Source organism: Ptychodera flava, chromosome 12 (genome assembly GCF_041260155.1).
Source record: "Ptychodera flava strain L36383 chromosome 12, AS_Pfla_20210202, whole genome shotgun sequence".
In the NCBI taxonomy this organism is placed as follows: domain Eukaryota; kingdom Metazoa; phylum Hemichordata; class Enteropneusta; family Ptychoderidae; genus Ptychodera; species Ptychodera flava.
This window is the reverse complement of record NC_091939.1, coordinates 13802901-13826279: the sequence shown is the minus strand read 5'-3', so window position 1 is coordinate 13826279 and position 23379 is coordinate 13802901. Positions and strand designations below refer to the sequence as shown.

The following is a 23379-nucleotide window of genomic DNA, read 5'->3' as shown; positions in this document are numbered from 1 at the left end:
AGGAAAGTCATGCAACACTGAACATATCTGAAGCATGAAACAGTCTTTGAAGACACCGCTGACGGACACTCACTTTCTTTGTTTCTTTTCCAGACCAGAGTTTCTGGCTTGTTGGGATTCCTGATGGAGTTTCATGTCTTGCAGTTCACTTGCTAGCTTCTGGTTTTTCTTTTTCAGGGAAGTGATGACTCGGCGTTCCTCGTCAATCTCCTCCAAAGCCTCGGCCAGCTACATCATTGCGCAGAGCAATGCAAAGAGAAACTTTGGTGTTAGATAAAGAAAACAGCTGCAGATCCAGTTGGATAAAGGACATGTTCCCAAAAAGCAAAAACACATGATGAAACTTTAGCTAAAAAGTAAAAAAAAATTCTTTGGAAATTCTACTGTCACTCTCAGACTAAATTTGAACTGACAGTTAAGATTCATGTGACATGGGAACGAATATCATGAAAACTTTGACATATGTACACACACACATACATTTACAAAAACACACAGGCATACACACACAAACAAAAACACACACAGGCATACACACACATACCCTGTATATATAAATATACAGGCAATGAAGTACACTTATACCGTAAAAACAATATTAATTAGACCACTCTATTAATTTCATCACCCTATTTTTTTCTCAAAACTTAATTTTGTTTTACCCTTATCAATTCGACAACAGATGGGAATTGGGACTTTCTCAATCATTAATAGTTCAACCAACTAATCATGAAAAGCTGTTTTGAACATTTTATTTTCGATAAAATACACAGAATAGTACAATGTACAGCATAGAATATCTTAGTCAAGAACTTCAGGAAAGTCACCTTTATATGTTTCAATCATCCATGTCGGTAAGCATATCACTTATGAACTGTTAAAAAAGTTGAAATCCTAATAATTCAACCACTAAAATTATTTTGGCTTTGTTAATTTTCTAATAATTCAAATATTTAGAATCGTAGTTATTTTTTTCTGGACAAATTGATAGGGTTTTTATGGTAGTGCAGGTAACTAAACCCTCACCTTCCTGTCCACTGCTTTCTTAGCAGACTGAACACTATCAAGCTCCTCTTCATGTTCTGTTTGAAGTTTCTTCTTGATAAATTCCACCTCCCTTCTTGTTCTTTCGTATTTCTGCTTGTAAACAGAGTCCGTTCCTGTGAAATAGCCGCCGGGAAAACTACTGTCAGTATGGTTTCACTGCCTAAACACATGACAGTCAGCTAGATTTACACATGCTACTAACACGCTCTTGTGAAAAAATATATAAAACACCCCCAAATATAAGTTGCATAGCCCCTCTGATAATTAGCAATTAATGGAATGATCCAATGGTCTGGTATGTGATTGGGAGAGTCTATTGACATGGAAAGGGGAGGAAAGTTTGCTTGATTGTGTGACAGAAGTGTGAGTGAAGTCTACGCACATGCAAGGAACCCTAAGAATGTAAGCTTGTCACACGACGATTGTTTTGTAGGTCACCACTTTTTCACATGTATATAGCAAAACCCACAATGGAGAGGGGCAACAAAGAAATGCAATGATGCCAAAATTGCAGTGATTTGTAAATTTCTCATCTACTGGATGATTGATGATGTTAATTAGAAAAAAGTGAAGTGAGCGTTAGAGAACAAAAAAACACCCATATTGAGCGCAGGCTATTTTTAAACTCGGTGAAATGCATTGGTTACTATTGGTTAAGAAGAACACAAAAGCATCTGCATATTTGGGTAAAGACTCAGTATCTATGACATTCCTCAGTTTTATTTCATTTTAGTTTGGCATCAAGCAGCGATTCATTTTTTTCTATTTCATTTCCAGCAGCCTAGCCATCCAGACAACCCAATATTACATTTTTTTATGTCTACCTCTTTTTATCCTTAGCAGCTGACGTGCTACCGGTTTCCCTGGATACGGAGAATACAGGTTACAGACAGAACAGTACAACGAGAGTGGGGAAGAGAAGATTATGAGTAAGGGAAAAGAAAATTATTGGAAGGAAAACGAGCATTTATTTCTCCCATGTGTTAGGCCTAGGCTTTTTTGGCAGATATGTTTTTCTCATGAAATCATGATGTTAGAACATTTACAGAGAACGAAAACAGCAAGTCATTACTCTGAAAGGAAAATGATGACAGAAAAGTTATGTAATTCTTACATTAGTTGCATTGAACAAATGATTTTTAAGCAAAGAAAAACTGTCATACAGATTTTTGATTTGTATGAAATAGGCGACAGTATCATGATTGGAATATGTTTAGTATGAGGAGGGCTGACAATGATGATGTGAAGATTGAAAGTTTGTAATTAACTGACGAGGGAGGAATTATGAAATCTCGATTCCAGAAATTCTACGAAAGTTGTAATATTTCTAGAAACTGACACGGAAAATACCAGTATTCAACTTCTGCTGCTATACACAACACTCCCACATGTATGTGATGTCATCAAATCTTACGGAGGTAGAGAAAGTGATGTCATCAAATTCTGTGGACGTTGATCAGGAGTTCAGTATAGAGACACAAAACACCATCTGGCAATTTTGTATTGCTCAAAATAATCTAAAGAAAAAACACACTTGATGTCCTTGTGTTACAGTTTTTGTTTCTCTAGCTCTTCCCCGAGCAAAATATAAAATTCAAGTCATCATATTTTCATTATACGAAATCACGGAATTCGTGACCAGAGAGATCAAAGAGGGCACTCACCATCAGTATCATCTTCACTGTCCATATCACCATCAATACTTGAAGCTCGGAGTCTAGCCTCCATCACTTCCATTTCCATCTTTTCATTCTTCCTCTGAAGAGTGTTGTATGAAGTCTGTCGTGAAAAAAAGAAAATAAATGATTAACCTTTATCCTGCGAAGTTCATAGGTCATTACCAGGTCAAGTTGGTTGAAACCAGTGAGGCATAACACATCTCGTATGACTGTTGCATTTTTTTACACATACTTGAACAATCGAAGGCCCCTGACAACAAAGAAACTGTAAACATGAATTTTCCTAACTATTAACCTGCTACATGTACAACATGCCAAATGGATGAAAACACTGTCGGTTTTGGCTCAATATCACGTTTAACTGACTTGGCAGATAAGGGAAGTGATACTGCCTGGTACTATTTAGGTTAAATAAAGCAAAGAAACCAAGTTTTACACAGAAATGGTAAAAATTCTACAATGGGTTTATATCTACACAAAATTATTAGGCAGTTTGTCATCTCTGAAAAAAGTTGCAAATGTCTATATGGTTTCCAGCTTCCATTTGATGGTTTTGACGAAATAAAGCATATCATTGATAATTTTTTCAGGCTGGAACAGAAACAGGTGTGCTCTGTCATACTGCCATTTCCTTTTTAAATTTTAAACATTGCCTGCAGCATTAGTTTTAACTATTCATGTCTCAATTATTTATTTCTTTTCATTATTTATATTCATAATAAGGCAATAATGATATGAAATGTCAAGTAAGACGTAGATAAATGAAAAAGGCAGATATGAAAGCAATATTATTTTGTTTCAATCAGGCAAAGAGCATTTAGGGTATTTGTCAAGATTACATTTTGTAATAAGTAGGCAGTCATCCATGAAATAATAATACTATGCAAAATGCACTGTAGGTTATTTTCATGGATAAGAGGTTGTGGCTAGTCGTTGCTTTGATAGACCATTGAAAGTTTTGAGTCATCGTACTTTGAGATCCTTGAGTTCCTTCTCTAGCCTCATCCTCTCCGCTGTCTCTGCTTCCAGGACTTCCGATGCATGGGTGGCTGTTCCGTGTTCTTCTTGTAAATCTGTCGTCATTTCATTCAGCTGCACAGCAAAAGAAGACAAAAACATGATGCATCAACCCTTGATTAGCACTTCAAACACGAACACCTTACAATGCACGGAAAAACCAACTGGGAAGAGCAGCATAGAGGTCAAGGTGAACAGGAAGGAAGTGATGTCACATATTTTGAGGTCAAAGTGAACGGAAAGGAAACACTTGTAGATGGACAGTCCTCTGCTTTTGTAGCAAATGTAGTAAATGTAGACATGGTTTACAAATATCTTTTTCATTGTTCTTTTTCTACCTTTAAATTGTTGTATAGTTTACGTCAGCTTTTCTTTTTGCTTGTTGTGTAGTGTGTTGTGGGCAACTGACTTTGTATAGGTGATTTGCACCTGTTTTGGTCACCCAATCCTATGTAGACCTTTTTTACAGTTTATGTTGGATAAATCTTAAGAAATAAATAATAAAATAAATTAAAAGCATTTTCATCTTGTGAATATGGCTATCAAATAAGATATAACTCTGCCACTGACCTTTGACTCCATACGTTCATAGTTCTGTTTCAGTTCATTCCTCTCTTTTTCTATCTTTTGATATTTCATTTTTAGCTGCTCCAGTTCCACCTGAAAAGCATATTTATGAAAAATTTCACTTTTTCTGGTATGGAAATCCTGTGAAATGGGATCTTTGGATGACTGTAAATACAGTAAATTTTTCGATCGGGTTCGAACTCACAACCCAAAGCACCCAGTCACCTAGCAAAAACATCACAGAACTATATAGCAAATTATGTTATCTTGACAAACACATGACTTTTGTGACTCACATTCTATTGCAAATATAGTAAACAACATTTTGTACAAATGAGAAATACAGCCTATTTATGTTGAAAATAAAATTTGCCAATGCACAACACTGACTGACAAATTGGTGTAATGACAACGTCATCTTTTCATGTCGAAATACATTTGCCCAAGTAAAGATATGTAATTTTTCTGATCTTTACTTTCAGAGGAAAGTCAACAAAAATACAGAAACTAGCATGAAAGTACAGCGACATTTTTTAACTTACGTCTTTGACCCGTAATTCCTCTTCAGTGCGATGGACATCTAAGAGTGGTGTTACCTTGGTAACCAACCGCCACCATGGCCAGTTGCGTACTTGGATGTACTTGCGCACATTGCGTTGTATGCATGTAATTGCTATAGTTTGAATCTATGTGAAGAAAGGAATGGGACAGCAAAACATATCAACCACGTCATTCTATAAAGGTACAAAGTTTTTTCAGCTCTTATCAAATGTCTAGGTGATTCTGAATACAACAATACAGAAAAAAGACGAAAAAAATTTTGAACAACTCAACATATTTCAGAATCAAAAATCAAAACTATTTTGACCATGAGAGTACGTTAAAATGCAAAATTTCAGGACCAATGCCGAAACCTGTAAGTTCCTTTGTTAACATTACTTGAAGTTATGTTATTTCACACTGTCGTCTTCTGACAGGTTGATAATGCATAAACACATATACTGTTTTCATTACTATTAAGTGCACTTAGCAAATGATAAACATACTTGACAGAGCATTGGCAGCAGCACTTGGACATAGATTGGCGTAAAATGACAAAGTTGGTTCCTAACAACGTCACAGTCACAGTTCTGTCACTGATACCCAAGTGTGAAAACATTCTTCCAATGTCATATTCAACAGAACTTTTGAAGATTTTCTTTTCTCTGAAATTCTCACCTTTAATTGTTTGAGTTTTTTCCTACCAAGATAGCCCCTGCAGAATGCCTGTAAGCCAACAATCACACCTGCAAGCTTCTCATCCCGAGCATCTTCCAACTGTCCCAAAGAACCTGATCTGAAAAATACCTGAAAAAGACAGAAAAAATGAAAGAAATTATGTCAGCTGGGTTCCCAAGCTTGACTTTTGACACAAAATTTGCATTTATAATAAATGTACACAAATGTACAATGTGAACCATTATTCTCTTCATTTTCCTTGACGTTTGAAATCTAATGAACACATATGATTTATGAATAAAATAAATACCACTATATTCACAGGCAGCCACATCTGAAGAATTTTTTTTGTACTGGTATCAGTTAATTTTAGGCTTTATTTGATGTTCTTGTGTACATGTAGCTTTCATTTCAACACAATTGATCACTATGACTGAACTATATTACACACACACACATGCACACACACATGCACACTAAGCACACACTAAGCACATATACACACAACTCCAGCACACCACATATCATGAAGTGGTGTACTTTGTAATGGCCTTTGGAAATGAAGAACCTGGCCTGATCTTGTAGATGGATTGACTTTCAGAGATAATGGGGGAACCATTGACTTATCAAATGTTACTTCCATCCCATATCATAACTAATAAATCACATATACAACATAAAAATCATTTTCTCTCAAATTCCTCTCAGCAATAAGCTCAGCACACCTGAAGTATACTGGGCTTCATTGTTATGGTAAATCAAGGCCTGTCTGAGGATGGCTTTTATGGTGAATAAATGCAGCGTTCCCCCTAAGATAGCAAAGAACTGCACCGCATTTCGGCATGGGCCCAGCAATCTGCATTCCTGAACACAAACTCTTTGCATTATAACAACACAAAATACACTGTAAACTTGATATGTTCGTTGATGAGTGAAGGTATGTGAAGTAGTGTGTGAAGTATTAGCAAGCTCCAGGCAGACATCAGATTATGGTAGTGAGTATGGCCTCTCTTCACCATTTGTCACTATCATGTGGCATTGTTCCGTTGGAGAAATGCCACAGGGGTGGTGGAAATATTTTTTATTGATATTCTTAATTAAATATTCACAATGAAACAAGGGACAATATGATGAGTAAAAGCTGAAACAACAGTGTACCTTACTCAAAATGAGGTGACTAGAATGAAACTCTCTCCAAGGACAAAAGCCTCCATTCATCACGTCATTAACCATTGTGACAGTGAAAGATAAATAACCCGAAAACAGACAAGTGTCCTCAAGCAACCACGCTTTTAAAAAGACAAAATGTACAAATGATGTATATGTGCCGCATGGTACAACCATTAGGCTGAACAGATATTTGTTAAATGACCTATATTTTAGTAGGCTGGGGTGGGCCTTGGTAGGCTGGGGTGGGCCTTGGTAGGCTGTGGTGGGCCTTGGTAGGCTGGGGTGGGCCTTTGGTAATTTGTTAGTGTACTTCATGATCTTTTTCCCTGAACCAGGTCCTAAGGTCTAAAGTGTTTGCAAGGCTTATTGCACATACAAGAAATGCTTCTCAGCTGGAGATTTTCGATGACTTTGAACATGAAAAGAAGAGAAGACATGCTGAAGTTACAAACAATGTTCCTTTTTCATTTCTAACAAGCTGCCTATGTCAAATAAATATCTGTCCAATTTAGCAAACTGTCACCAAAGTTTGGAAAAGTTTCTGTAAAGCTGAATGATAAGCAGACAGTTTTTACCATCACTGTCACAACTATGAGCTGTGGCTTTGTTAATGATGGTACCCCGGTAAATTTCACCAGGGTTCCCCTGATGTATCACAGCCATCCTATTACAGGACAATGAAAAAGGTAATAGGATTTTCCCTATGTACCGAAATCTGAGCAAGAACAAAATAACTGTTGTACAGACTAGTTCATGATTAGTTTGAACAATCTATGTAATATTTCACATTTGCAAGGAACCATGCACATCAAGACATTTCATTCAGAACACTCAATGCAGCTTGCAGGACTTCACAATGTTTCCGAGATATTAGACATGACACAGACTGCAATGAGGAGACATGGCAAGACTAATACTTTCACCCCTATACAACCCAAATTCCCCACCCCTATTTCCCCAATGGATTCAGCCACTCCAATGGGATCATACCAAAAAATTCCAAAGCAAAGGGGAAAGCTGACATCTACCATGCAAAGTCAGGTTTGGTTTGTAAGTTTATGATTCATTCAAAGGATGCTACTGAAAACAAAAGATTATATCAGTGAAAGATGAAAGCAAACAACCAACCATGATGCATGGCAAACCATGAATGGAAACTGTATTCCATCCGGTTGAATATCAACACAACAAGTGGTTTTATCACCATCTGTGCACTCAATATCTGAATGACCTGGATCAACTTGTTTGCCGGCTGATGAGAGTTGTGCTGGTTGGAGGAAACCTTCTGATGTTTTGGCTTTTTTTTTATTTCACTATTGTGATCAGTACGGATTAGTGGCAGAGTTGTTTGATAGCATGTCTATTTTTTTTTCTGAAGGATTTGGATTTAAAAAGCATTGAAAGACCAATCTGGTAATCCTTCTTATTCCGTGTTTTCATTGAAGGCACCATGCGACCTGAACTGTGTGTACAATTATAGAGTTAACAAATTACACAGCAGTAGACATGCCTTTTCTGTGGTTTAACATTTTCAATTCATCAGGGTCCATACACTTTGCGACATAATAACCACATGATCAATAGATTTTTGTAGTTGTTCTAACACACTCTTGAGCACACAGTCAGACTGATCACTGATGGTAAGCAAACCTAAAACAGTAACTCCACACAAATTATACAAGCTCATTCAAACATGATACCAACTGGATGCTACTTTACAAACTAATGCAGCATGTTCAGCTTATAATTAACTATTTGATCTTGATAATTATCAGGTATTCCTGTTTACCCAACTCAAGTGTTTTTATTTTTAAATCAACTATTTATATACAAATTAATTTTAAATGTGCTGCTCAGGATCTCTTATAATTCAGATGAACAATATATCCCTGAACAAAAAATTAAATTAAATTCCACACAGGTAAATTTCAAACAAAATAATACATATTAATATTTGATATGAAAATAATGGAATCCACGTTGTTGATATCATGTAAAACATGTTCCTTTCAAACAAGATCGTAGGCAAAAGCTTTTGTGCTTGGCAAAGTGTTGACGGATGCGTACAATATTTTTTATCAGCAAAACATAGGGAAGTGAGACTTTTATCGTTTCTGATATACAAATGTGACAACAATATATGGATCCCGTTTTGAAAGATAAGCAGATATCTGTGTTTGTATACTGTAATATACAAATTCAAAATGCAGAATTCTCTGTTAGCTAAGGAGTTTTCACTTTTTCTAGTATACTGGTAAGAAGATCAACATGAAATAGGGGTAATGCCAAAATAAGAATGACGTGTGTTTCATATAACATGCTTCCATGAGTAAAAGGGTTCATAACTTGCGATTTTTGTTTTTTTAGGTCTTTTTTGTTTACTACAATCCAAGTAGAGGAAATGCATGCAAAACGTGGTAACATCAAGCATTATTTTTTTCAAAGTACAAAAGAGTGGTTTTTCAGGTTACCAGAAACACAATTTTTCACAAACCCTATTGGGATTCTTGCTACACTGTTGTTGAAACTGAGGCGCGTAAGTGACCCGCTAAGAATTTTTATTGAATTCATGTAGAATGCAAAAGTGAAAGATAGTGATGGATAATTTTGGTTGTATTCCACACAAATTCTACATTCAATAAATTTTTAGAAATTTGATGTAGTTTACATTAGTGATGTATTGGCAAGTCTATTCCTTTTTTCAACTTTCATTATTTCTGTTTTTTTTCACAGTTCTGACACTTCTAGTACTCATGTATGCATGAAACCCGTACAAAGTGCAGTGAAACTGCTTATGCAAAGTGCTTGCCATAATAGATACCAATACTGTGAACTTGGCCTTGACCTTTTGTTCAGTGTTACAATGTAATCCACACATTTTGTACGACACGGCCTACTTCCCACGAACCAAACAACACTGAACGGAGCTTCACGACTGGCAATAGATGAGTAGGCCACTTTGTGAATGCAGGCTTTGTCAATATGCAGAGTAAAAACAAACATAAAAGAACAGAGGAGAAACCTGATAAAACACAGAGTCCTCTCCTCAACAATTTGTAAAGTGACTACCTAAACACACCTGGATAAGCACTGTTACACTTTATTCACAATCCCTCCACGTTTGGATACAATTGTACAGTATTGATCACCAAACACCTTTTTTTCTCTCAGTCTTTCTTGAAAGACTGAGAGTGGAAACCACCATAGAGAGAAGCAAAACAAATCAAAATAATCTAGCAACCAAAAATTATTTTGAAAGCATATTTTAATTGATTGACTTGTACATTTGTGTTTTCTAGATATATTCTGTAACTGAAAGATACATTTTAATATCTCTAGGTAATAATATAGAGTATTAGTAACTGTGCTATATTCAGCGCACACAATACAACACTCACCCTTGCACATAGTCTCATATCCATACCTGGCAGATAAACACACTTGAACATGAACAATCACCCAAAGAGCCAAACAAACATGCCAAGCGAACAATATCACTCTCTATTTTTGCATAACTTAGTTTTTATGTTACGAGAGATTTCAACAAAGGACAGATGAAGTGTATCAAGCTTAATGAACTGTTGACGTCAACTCATTTAGGAATTAACAGACAGGGTTAATATTCTCCATAAGGTGAAATGCATCATTTCAGATGCACTGGTGTGACATAAAAAAGCTAATGAAATTATTCCCCTATTTGAAAATTATTCCCCTATTTAAAACACTGAAACTTATCACCAATAACTGCAATGTACTTATTCTGCAGTTAAATTTGGGATGATAATTCACACAAGGTCATTAAAATATGTAAATGTTTACTCAAACATACACTGTTATTACAAATGTAACTTCATTGTGGTAAAAAATTACAAAAAAAGCACTTTACGCCAGCTTAATTAGAATTCATCTCTCAATTAGATGAAACCTGCCCTACAGACTCTAAGTGATAGAGAATATCAAAAATCAAAATTTCAAAAACAGAAGTACCTGTTCAGCAGTTTACAGGTTCCGCAGGTGATTTTTAAATGACAGCAAAAATGCAAATTAAGTATATTTCAAGTGCAGAACAATATTATCATTTCCCCTTGTTTTGATAAACCGAAAGGTTTACGTAACTGATTATCTGGTGTACCTACTTGAGATTTTGTGACCACACTCACATATTGGTGAACAAATACAGCTTGAGAACTGATATGGAAATTTCCTTCAAATTGTCATTGCTCAAGGCAAAATATAGATGGTGTGAATGATGGAAAATCAGTCAGGCACAGATATACCGTTCTAATCGATGCAACTACACAGTACAACGCTCATCTCATTAAATTTTCATGAGACTACAGCTGTTTTCTTTCTTGTTGACAAAGACGGAAAATAAAGCCAAGAACTTCTTCACAATTTAAGGAGTTTACAAAAATCAATGTTGAGATCAATGCAGGGGAAGGGTCATCTTACTAGTCAAGGATAGTGGCAATGACAAGCATGCTTGTAGAAGGACTGTTGAAAATGCTGTATTCTGCTTTGAAAGTGCTTTGCCATGGCAACTGCATTGGGATAAACAGCTTCACAGCTGGCATATGGCGTCAGTCATTCTAAACAGCTCTCCTTGTATTTTGACCGTATGTCCAATGATACAAGAGGGGAGACTGATATCAGAATACAGTGTATGTGTAGTGAGGTGGGAGGGGAAGGGGAGGGGAGGGGAAAGGACTTCAATCATAATTGAAAATTAGCGATGAAACTAAAATGTGTAATATTCATAGCAGTGACGATGAAATATTGTAAAAGATGGGAAAAATAGAAATACCTCCGTGGGAATGGATCCAAATGGTATGAGAATCCAGCAACGGTACCTCCGGAGTCCATGAGAATCACATAAGAGTGTGGTTTCTGAGTGATAGATAACTGGTTGTAGAGTCACCATGATTGGGTAGAATCTCCATAGTAAATTCAAAATGAACCAAAATAAAATAATTTCAAATACGTTAAGTACTGATGCCCTGTTGCATGTTGCGGTTTGCTGGCCGCCCTATCTACGGTGTATGGTAGGCAGAGACACTGTTGTATCCATCTTCACCGAAGATAAACATGGCTCACACTGACAGGCCCGTCAACCTGGGAAGCCAAGCCAAGCCAGCAGAATGTATCGTCCACTCAGCCACTCAGCGCAGGCGTACTGCCCTCAGTGCTATTGATATGCAAATGATGCACTGTATCAATTGCCGATAACAGGGGAATTAACTGGATTGTGACAAGGCTGGCCAATCTCAAAGAGGGATTTACAATAAGGCACGCTAAAAAGCAAAGTTACATAACTCATCTTCTTGAGACGGAGGACTGTGGACAAATATGATAAATATCACAAGCAAAGTACAGTAACTGAGGATAAAATTTCAGAGCAAAACAAAATTACAACACCATTACTGACATTAAAATTAGGGCACCTACATTCACAGAAGATATTATTTTACACATTCAATCAAATCAACGCCACCTTTTTTTTTTAAAACATGAGAAATCTTCATTTTTTTTAACATGAGAAATCTTCATCAAAATGTTTAATTTTACCCAATATGAAATCTGTGACTTAAATTTGTGATAATTTCAAAATTGAAATCCCTATAAAGTTTGGAAAAGACAATTTAGAATTCTGTCACTAATTCAAAATTAAATAACTATGAGAAAATTCCTTTGAACATTTTTCCTCATTTTCTGATTGTCATCTGCACTACAATATTATTATATTCAAGATTACGTGGAACACTGGCTAACCTTCATTACATTGTTTTTAATATCCTCTATGATATTATTTCTGAAATCTTAATCATTCATCAACATAATTGGTTTTCATGTGACTATTCTACATGCTCCAACATTATGTTCTCTCCTTGCACATGGGCAAGAGGTCTTAAAATGTGATAAAACAAATTAATGAATATTTATTACCATCAAGATCAAAGATAGTTATACAACTGCAAATATTGTGATGGCTGAATTGAAGGAATACAGTTGATGGTGATCAATAGAGGGCGCTACTACTTTGATATGACAATTTTTCTTCAGAATTCTGTTGTATGATTTGGAGTTTAATACCACCAGCCTCAGGAACTCTATGTGAGTTAATGAGGCTTTTGGGAGTTAATGAAGCTGATGCTTTGACGTGAGTACACTATTAAAATGTCCTTAAAATGACAAAAAAGTTTGATTAAAGCTGTTCTAGTAAGCATACACTCAGGTCAGTATTTGTATGAAAATTGGCTTTTCACAGTTATGTGAAAAATAGTTGCAAATTATATTGTGTTTGCGCTGATGAAGCAGCCATGATTTCTATACATCCGGAAAACATCAAATGAAAAAGGTTTGAGTTGAATGAGCGGGAGATACCGTTATTAATAAGATGTCAGTGTAGACACAACAGGTTGATATTTTCTTGTTATTGTGCAAAACTTTTGAGGTTATGAAAGAGAAACAAAATGTGAAATGTCTGTGGTAGAAAAGAATGTGTGTTTCTAGTCACAGAATGAGTGAGAGGAACAAATAATCGTGCACAGTCCATGTAGCCGACAATGAGATGCTAATGATATGCGTAGTGTACAAGTTTAAGGTCTCCTCGACTAACTTTCAGCTGGTTGCTCACTTTCTACTATTTTTATAGTATTTTATACAAAGTCACAGACTTATTCTACCTGCAACTCAAAACTGATAGTGGTTTTGTAGCTCATTCTTTACTATTTTTCATAGTATTTGATAGTTAGTATCAGACAGTTCGTGTTAGTGTCGGCTACATAAACGATCTGCTCAAATAACATAGATTCTACTCTTGGTGAACATCATGGTTTTAGCAACGAACTGACTTAATGAAATGTAGAGCACTTATTTACTGCAAAAAAATTCACCATTCTAGCAAAAAAAAGAGTAGAGATGCTGAACATGAAAGCTGATAAAAAGTCTTATATTCTGACTGAGACTAGTATGGAATAACAGATATTAGTACTCTTAAACTGTATGACAACTATGAAAATAATGTCTTTGATTAAAAAATGACCATAAGAGAATTTGAAGTCACAAGAATTCACTGACAGTGACAGAAAATCTCTATATTTTTCAAAAAGTGGTGTATTATCTTGACTGTCAGCATTTGTTGAAAGCTTAAAGACCCAACTGCTCAAGATCGTCAAAGGCGCCTTGAAACCTTGGGTGATTCAGGTGTCATAGACGCTATTGCACTAAATGAAGTGGATTGGGAAATTTTGAATAGAGCCAAAAGATTTTAAACCCATTAGCTGACCTTTGACCTGACCTTACAGACCTTTCACAATAGCTTGAGGTGGTGTTAATGCAGTTAATGCGGGCATTCTGTGAGGGTAGGTACAGAAATACAAATCCACACATAATCCATGATGACAAAGTCTGTCTTAGAAAAAAGACCGACAGGAAGACCCTTCATATAGATGATGAGTATTAGACCTTCGATACTCTTCAGACAAAAGACTAGATTAACCCTTTAACAATCATGGTTTGGCCCAAACTAATTGTTATCAATGGTGATTGTGGACCTGTTTACCTGGTATTGGGGTGGATAGGTTAATATTTAGAATGATCAATGACTACCGTACATTATGCCCGCAATGTTGTCGTCATAGCAGTACGCTCTCACCTGTTTTAATGGGGTAAAATTCAGTAACCGAGGACAACAAAGGGAATCATCTTGATAAAAAACAGAAAATAGCAAGGCTATCAGACAAAATACTTGATATCATTTCTTAATAATACACAATATTGATTCTGCGCTCAGGTCTTTTTTCACAGTCTTTCAGAAGGTTTCTGTTGCTTTTAACCCCGATCCTTCAAGGACAAAATTTAGCGCAAATCTATAGTTTTCATCTGAAAATTTGAACCTCAAGATTGAAACACTGGTTGCTAATTGGTTTCACACAAAATGAACTGAAAAAATATCTACTGTTATGAAGACAGAGAAATCAATAAAGTAACAGAATTATGGTAAACAGTTGTTTTTCAAAATAGAAGTTTAACATTTGAAATCCAAACATCCTAAAGTATAAATCTGTTTCCATGGCTTCAAATAGCGCTTTGAAGCAGTATCTAATTTTATCCGATGGAAATTTTGCGTCTATTATTTGAAGTCAAAAAATATTCCCTTGGAAATAAAGACAAGCGACCTAGCGGCCGATATAGCTCCGCTGTGTTTATGTAGAGAATAACTATTTTTGACACATGTTGATGAAAAGGGTGGAAATCTTTGATAGCTCGATGCAGTGGCCAGAAAAAAGTGGCTAAAATAAGCTGCAAAAATACGCAATTGAAGATTTCATTATACTTTGAATGTATCACATAGGATCATCCCTAAGAACATGTCAACCAAAGCTATCTGATGAGTAGTTTTTGAGAATAAATTTTTTGACCAAATATGGCAACAATTGCCCCCAAAAGTAAAAATTGCAGATTTCATCATAATTTCAAAAGATCAAATTTAGTTCATCTATAGAAACCTGTATACCAAATTTCAAAGCTGTTAGACAAGTACTTTTTGAGAAACGCATTTTTTGACCAAAAATAGGAAAAATTGCCCCAAAAATTCAAAATTGCAGATTTCATCATTATTTCAATAAATATCATTTAGTTCATCTATGGAAACCTGTGTACCAAATTTCAAAGCTATCAGATGAGTAATTTTGAATATACACATTTTTTGACCAAAAATGGCAAAAATCGCCCCAAAAATACAAAATTACAGATTTCATCAGAAATTCAATATATATTACTTAGCTCATCTGTAGAAACCTGTATACCAAATTTCAAAGCTATCAGACCAGTACTTTTTGAGAAACACATGTTTTGACCAAAAATGGCAAAAATTGCCCCAAAATTACAAAATTGCAGATTTCATCATAATTTCAATAATTATCATTTAGTTCATCTGTAGGAACCTGTACACCAAATTTCAAAGCTATCGGATGAGTAGTTTTGGAAATACACATTTTTTGACCAAAACTGGTAAAAATTGCCCCAAAATTACAAAATTGTAAATTTCATCATAATTTCAATTACTATCATTTAGTTAATCTGTAGGAACCTGTATACCAAATTTCAAAGCTATCGGATGAGTAGTTTTGGAAATACACATTTTTTGACCAAAAATGGCAAAAATTGCCCCAAAAATACAAAATTATAGATTTCATCAGAAATTCAATATATATTACTTAGTTCATCGATAGAAACCTGTATACCAAATTTCAAAACTATCAGACCAGTACTTATTGAGAAATAATTTTTTGACCTAAAATAGCAAAATTGCCTTAAAAATGCAAATTTGCATATTTCTGCACAATTTGAACAAATCTGAAATAGATCGTCCCTAGGGACCTATGTACCAAATATCAAAGCTATCTGATTGGCAGTTTTGAAGAAGAAGATTTTTAAAGATTTTTTTACCAGAAATGACAAAAATTGCCTTAAAAATACAAATATGCAAATTTCGCCACAATTTGAACAAATCTGACAGAAGTCACCCTAAGCAAACTGCATATCAAATTTCAAAGCAATCGGACAAGCGGTTTCAGAGAAGAAGATTTTTTTACCAAAAACACCAAAAAATGCCCCAAAAATACAAATATGCAAATTTCACCAAGATTTGAACAAACTGAAGTGAGGTTACCTTAAGTGAATTGCATATAAAATTTCAAAGCAATTGGACTTGCGGTTTCAGAGGAGAAGGCAATTGTTGACGGACGACGACGACGGACGACGGACGACGGACGACGACGACGACGGACGACGACGGACGACGACGGAAAATCAACCTATTTGATAAGCTCCGCGTCGCTGACAGCGGAGCTAAACAAAACCAACAAACTGTGACAGGTACCATTGTATTCTGGCATACAGTGTGCAGGTACACAATTTAAAGCTTACAATCATACATAGCCAGTTATTTATTTCCCTCACAAGTAATTCTCATGCTGACCTTGACAAATTGTTGAAATCAACAGTCTGCATGACGACAAAGAAATGTGACAACATTGCATCAGTCACATGACGTGTCCTGCCATTACTGCCACCAAGAAAGTTGCTTCGATCAATGCCATTGATCATAATTGTAGGTTTGTGTGCATCTAATTTAACATCATGAAACACATTGGTTGCGTTCCATCAGAAATTGGCAATTTTTTCTTATGCCAAAGTTATTGTTATTGTCAATTTATGATAAGAACTGATGACATGTTACTTTTGATGGTTTTCAGCAGAGCATGGGTAGTGACAAAGTATTCATATTATATTTATTGTAAGCATATTTTCTGAGGGAATTGCTGTAAGTTGTCTGTGTTCTCACCAAGCAGACTCCTTTTTGTGACGCATAACTAATGTTTCAAAATGACCATATTCTATTCAAGACCAGGACTGAGATTTGAAAGGTATAGTGTGGGACATTTTCTGAATGTGGATTAAATCTGCAACAAAATCACTCACAGTGTTAAATATTTCAAAAACATTTACCAAACAATCATACTTTCAAGTGAAGAGTTTCAAGATATCGGCTCTTTCCACCACAACTTTTCAGGTCTCCTGAATAAATCCCGGCTCTGGATTACTATGAATACCTAAGGAATGCATGAGAGACTAACAAACTCTACAGCCATGCTCTGGCAGGCTATGTACCCCTGTACGCCTATTTGCCAGTATGTCATTGTACAGTGGTTGATATGCTTTATACAATTACATAGAGTAACTTACATAGCAGACATCAACGTGAGATTCTTGAGGGAAAACTACCGATGTCTTTCTAGATATCTATGTCATTGTTTCCCGAATCAACAGGTTGCCAAGGGGCCAAACTTGAATTCAATCTATCTTTGAATCAGACCCATATTGCAAAAGTGATACACCTTAGGAAAAAATGTACAGGCAACACGGTACTTTGTGAGAAAACTGTGCGACAATCACATTGTAATTACCGATGGCCATGCATCTGGTCAACACCTCCATTTGATATTGTTGCATAATTTACTGTCATTTCAATCAGAGCATAATGTGACGATAACTGAACGGACTGATTTACAATCTGAATGAAAACAAAACTCTTCTTTGCTTAATGAACTTTGACATTGTCTTTTCAACAAGATTACAAAATTGTAGGGATAAAATTCATAATTGTCCAAAAAAATTGGCATTTTCAAAATTGACCTCCATCCTGCTTAACTGTCGCTTGAAACTTTGCATTGTTAAATGTTGATGAAACCATCCGGCCATAACATTGCTTGATTTGTATTTTTTGCTGTCGTAATTCCTTACAGTGCTTCACACTGACAAAGAAAATAAGAGAGCTTTTGAAGTACTTTCACCCTAGTGAATGAATCATCAACTGCCATCACAGATCACATTGCTTATTGCCTGCACTTTTGCTGTCTGCCTGAACAATATGACTTACAAATTGTACTTGCACACTGTCTGAACCATGAAGAGAATGTGAAACAATCTTAAAAAAAGCTATCAAGCTGATTTTCATTGAGTTACTAAGTTTTGAAGCGAAGAAGGACAAAAATGTTTTCCAGTCTCCCGCAAAGCTACATTTTCTTTTATTTGTCTTTCAGCACTGCTAGGATTTCAGAGTCTGGATAACCATTCTTGAATGAATCTTACATTCCTCAAGAACAATGTCTATCACAACCACTGGAGATACAACAAAATAATACCAAAAACAAGCAGGGACTGTTTAAAAACCACGGTGGTTAATACATTGTTGAACAGACCTCATATATACATCTCAACAAAGGACATTATTGAAAAGAACAAAATGCAACTTTACAAGAAAGTTGCGATTGAAAAAAATATAAAAACTCTACAGGTATTATTATTGCTCGCTAAGCTTTCAGTATGCAGACATACTGGCAAATCAAAGCTTACAGCCTGCTGTGACCAACAAAGGGCACTAGATTGCCGAAAAAAAGAGCCAACAAAGGGTACTCTGTTGCTGCAAGACCAAATCATGTTGTGACATCATATGATGGGGATTAGTATGAACAAAGGGAAGATTATCTCTTGAAAGAGACAAGAATGTACTGTTGTCATTTACATAAAACCAGGGTCACATATTTCCAGTCTGTTAAGAGTTTTGATTTCCTGAGGTGAAACATTCTTCCAAATTTCCCCTGCCTGGCATTGGCTCGACAATTTTACATTTCTTACTACATGTACTTAATAAAGACCTTTGATTGATGTGAGTAATTTTAAACTAAAACACATCTTTAGCTTCGCATATCACAGTTATATCACCTTAGTGATAACCCCTGCACAAAATGATACGGTCAGCTGATGACCAAGTTGGTTATTGTGTGTTTCCTGAAAATTGAACTTACCGAGATATTTTAATGTTGGAATTTTGACAGATTTCGAATCAAAACATTCATGTGATTTTGTTAGTGTGCATGCATACATTAGCGTACATTTAAAATGCGAACACGACATGTGCGTTACTGTATTTACATATATGTAGGCCAGTATTTTTGTATGAAGTGTATCTACATATTGTTACTTAATCTGAAGTGTTAATATCAATGACAATCTGTTTGCCCTCAGAAATTGACTCCATGAAATATGCAACAGATCAAATCATTTTGTTCTATTGTGTATCGGACATCAATACACATATACTCAAATGATAGACATGTTTAAAACCCTCTACATGACATGTTTTGGAGGTCAAAAACCTACTTCTAACTCAATGGAATAATTGAAAGAAAGCGTTAACTTGCCCCAAGCTGAGCTTTACTTGGAATTTTGGTCACTGGTTGAGAGCAGCCCAGAACAGGAGAGTTTCATTGCACAGGTTGACAACATAGAAAACAAAAAAAATTGGATCAACTTTTTGCAAAAGTTGAAAATTACTGTATCAAACACACTATGCAATTGCTTCAGTCATGGTGAACGTACTCCAACCTATTAAATGTAAAACAAACAGACAGCAATACTCAGTAAAGAGGACGAACTCACAGTTGTGGGACTCAGACAGTCCTCGTCTTCGAACGATCGCAGTCTCACCAAATGAACCACTTGACAGTTCCATTCTATTCCGCTCAGAGCAAGTCCACTTTGCTGGGACATTGAGACGACACCAATCTCACTCCAACCATAGTAGGGAAAAACAATGTCGATGAAACTAGACGAAAACCACCGCGAACAAAAAAACTATGCTGTTGATCACTGGTACTGAATGGTCTTTTTTTGTCACCTTGTCTTTCACAACAATATAAAGCTGCCACTCATGTGGAAAATAGGTACGTAAGCGCCCAAGTGTCCTTAGATAAGACGTGACACGATATATGAATAAACTGAAAATCCCCCTCCATTGTTCCGCTGATAGGTGACTGGTACACTAATGGCAACCCACCGGATGATATTTTTTTTCTTTCTCCTGTTCCTAATTGATGACAATACAATGGTATTCGGGCAGGTCAGCAGAGGGCCAAACTGACAATTCTACATCACCAAGCAATGTGAAACATAAAGGTATTTTGTTTTGGAATGCCTGAAAGTAGCGCTGGAAAACAAAATTAAACAGAAAAAATTTGAAAAACAAGGCAGGTGTAGAACCAGTTGTGTTGAAGTTCATAGTACCGTAGGTAGTTTTAGGTCTTATATTTCTTTCGTACAACCTTGATTGTTCAGGAATAATCTGGTTTGTCCCCATAAGCCATGCTCAATGCTTATCAAAGTGCCACCTTAAAACACTAATTGGATATAAATGTTAAAAGGGGAGTTTTGACCTGCATTACTGACCAACAATAAATTTAAGCCTTTTGTTCCCAACTTTGTAATCTAGCTGAATAAAGGCGTTTTCAGGGCGGCAGACAGCATGTTACTCTGGAACAACTTTTATCTAAATGCGGGCTCTGTGTTTCAGAACTGCAGTCTTTTCACAGCAGTCTTTTATATAAAGTACTTCTGTTTTAAGCCTAACATTCATAATACAGAGTAGAAAGCCACACCATCACCGATAATGAATATTATTTAGGAAATGATAAACCAGATGACTGCTTGGTTTATCAACGACAGTTTTTACAAAGTTTCAATATTTTCAACGGAAAGTCCGTCCATACTTTCAATTTGCATTTCGAAGTAAATTACTGAAAAAAGCAGTTTACTCCTGTTCATTCAATGACTCATTTTGTTTTTGGCTATATCAAGGGAGTGGATGACTTGATTGTGAAAATAGTTCCAAGCATATGTGGTAGTCACTGGCGATGACACTGGAGATAAATACTTCAGATTATCTTTCTAAGTGGGATTATTCACACCAAAAATTGCATCATGAAGCAAACTAATGTGTTGACAGAGTTGTAAATAAATTCTCAAGATCAGTCGTGTAAAGTACAGTGATGAGACAAATAATCTTTAAATGACAAAAGAGCAGGTATTGACCTGTCATTTTTTCACAACTCCAGTCACAGTCAAGTGATGTATGTCCATATGAGACAGATGGGAAGTTCAAAGGTCACTTGCACGATAATATCACACAAACAGTTTTTTCACTCTGACACTCTACTTGAACCCAACTTCAGCCAAACCAGCATTGATATTAATGCTAGGAAATTTTTTATCCTGGTTTGAATGAAGTTGGGTTCAAGTAGAACGTCAATGTGAAAAAACTGTTAGTGTGACGTTATCATGCAAGTGACCAGATTTATTGGGGGTGGGGGGGTGGGGAATAAAGTTTTATTATTAAATTTAAGTACATGCCAGTCAGTTTTCTTAAATCTCTCATCACATGATTTGAGGCAGACTATTTCATGTTCAAGTACTGTAAGGCATAAGCTCAAGGCCTGGTTACACAGAGGAACAGGGCACATTTCCATATCACAGACAACTAAACTGACAGATTCCTCAGCTGGTATTATTCAATAAGTTGGAAAAGATGGAGATTATATGATGGTTTCATAGGCCCGGTACAAATTTGTGACAACCCTGATAAAGCTGCTTGGAACACCATCTTTCTTGGGGTAATGCGTCACACTATTGCCATAGAGGGCAGCAGTTTACAACATTGCAAATCCACAACCTACTGGTGCAGGCAAGTTATAGCAATTAATTTGGGTAATGTCAATAGAGGGCTCCCTACTAATCCTACAAAACTAGTTTAATCAACCTGAATACACAGTGAAGGAAAAAAGATGGAACTGCAACTACTGTACTGTGCTGGTGAAGAATATGCATACTACAGTTATTGCTGTAACAAAACAAACCCATCTACAATTTCTAGACACCATGTTTCTTTTTAGCTGAACATTCAGATTTTGGGTTTCAATCTGACAACACAGCAATACATGTTTGTACAGTTTGCATTCTTCCAAGTTAGCATTCTTCCTAGTTTATTTTCAAGACGACTGCCCACTGTTTTCCATTGCAAAGGGGCTTTAAATCCAGGTTAACAATACCTTCCTGGTACTGTGTGAGAAATCACGTTGTTCACAGCAATTGAGCCATCAACTCTGCATGGTGTTGCACTGGTTGCAGATTATTGACAGGGAAATTTGCTTTCAGACCAACTCAACTCCCTGCAGTTCCTTGTTGATTCCATTTGCACTGAGTCTGTTGCAACTATTTGTACAGTTCATCAAATCAGAAATTGCACTTTTCAGGTAGTGCGCACCTCTCAAGTGAAAGACTTTAACTTTTGCTCAAACTTTCCTCAATGAAACTTTCAACCATTCTCTTTCCAAATCAAGAATCAGTGGACACCTTGCAAAATACTACTGTACAGGAACAAACTACCGGACATGTACAGATATTTGAAAATGGCCGCCATGGAGAAAATTAAAAATTTTGATTTTCCAAACAACTATGACACTGAACCTTTTTCTTACTCCAAGAGCGTTAAAATGAGCCCCCACAAGTGGTAGATCACAAAAGAATTGTAAAAATTTGAGAGTCCAAATGTATGTCCCCTATCAGCATTCTATCTCAATCCAAAACTTATGACTGTTAAATATCATTCCACAAATGTTTATTTACCGATGAATGTTGTTAAGGACACGACTAATAATGTAATTGTAAAATATAGCATTACCCATTGAATATCGTCAGTTTTGATGTAAATTTTCACCAATCATCCACTGTCACAATAGTTCTTTCAAATTTCAACAAATACTCATCACTCATCTAGGATCCACGTAAAATCCTGCAGGTCATGCAAGATGATTGTATGGACACTAGATTTCACTGCCGGGAATAATCCCCCTGGGAACACAGAGGGACATCTGACTGATGTCAAATCCCCCTGGGATAACGGCAGCATATAACTTATGTCAGACAGCGGCCCTCACAATGAAAAACAACAATTTCCTTTCATCAGAATTCTGTCCACAGACATCCTAATTGCTCCATGGGAGACAGCATGGGCATTCACACGAGAGGTGAATGACCCCTGAAGGATCAGAAGGGGAGGGGGGAAGCATGGCAAGGGAGAGACTATCCAACCTGGAGTTCAGAAAGAGGGAGGTAGGCAGGAAAGCAGGCAGGAGGGAATGAGGGATGCACACTGGGGTTGATGGACAGGGGGTTATGGATAGCATAATGATGTAGATATTCTCTGGGGAGGGAGGGGGGAAAGAGAAATTTATTACAAATCATACTTTTCACACATATTAGCTGAAGAAAAAACCTAAATGAA

The 23379-nt window shown here is 36.2% G+C and overlaps 1 protein-coding gene across 5 annotated transcripts in view; it reads right to left on the bottom strand.

Moving 5' to 3' along the window:
• LOC139145132 (unconventional myosin-XVIIIa-like) overlaps window positions 1–23379 on the bottom strand; it is a 107952-nt gene that overhangs the window by 11699 nt on the left and 72874 nt on the right. For 3 of the 5 annotated variants that reach the window (XM_070716097.1, XM_070716099.1, XM_070716101.1), the window contains exons 18-25: window positions 5529–5657; window positions 4853–4996; window positions 4314–4403; window positions 3699–3818; window positions 2712–2826; window positions 1872–1910; window positions 1027–1160; window positions 74–228 (exon numbers count right to left, since the gene is read on the bottom strand). In XM_070716097.1, the coding sequence (XP_070572198.1) occupies window positions 74–228; window positions 1027–1160; window positions 1872–1910; window positions 2712–2826; window positions 3699–3818; window positions 4314–4403; window positions 4853–4996; window positions 5529–5657 (926 nt within the window). The remainder of the gene's footprint in view (window positions 1–73; window positions 229–1026; window positions 1161–1871; window positions 1911–2711; window positions 2827–3698; window positions 3819–4313; window positions 4404–4852; window positions 4997–5528; window positions 5658–23379) is intronic. The other 2 variants (XM_070716098.1, XM_070716100.1) reach the window with 1 other exon arrangement.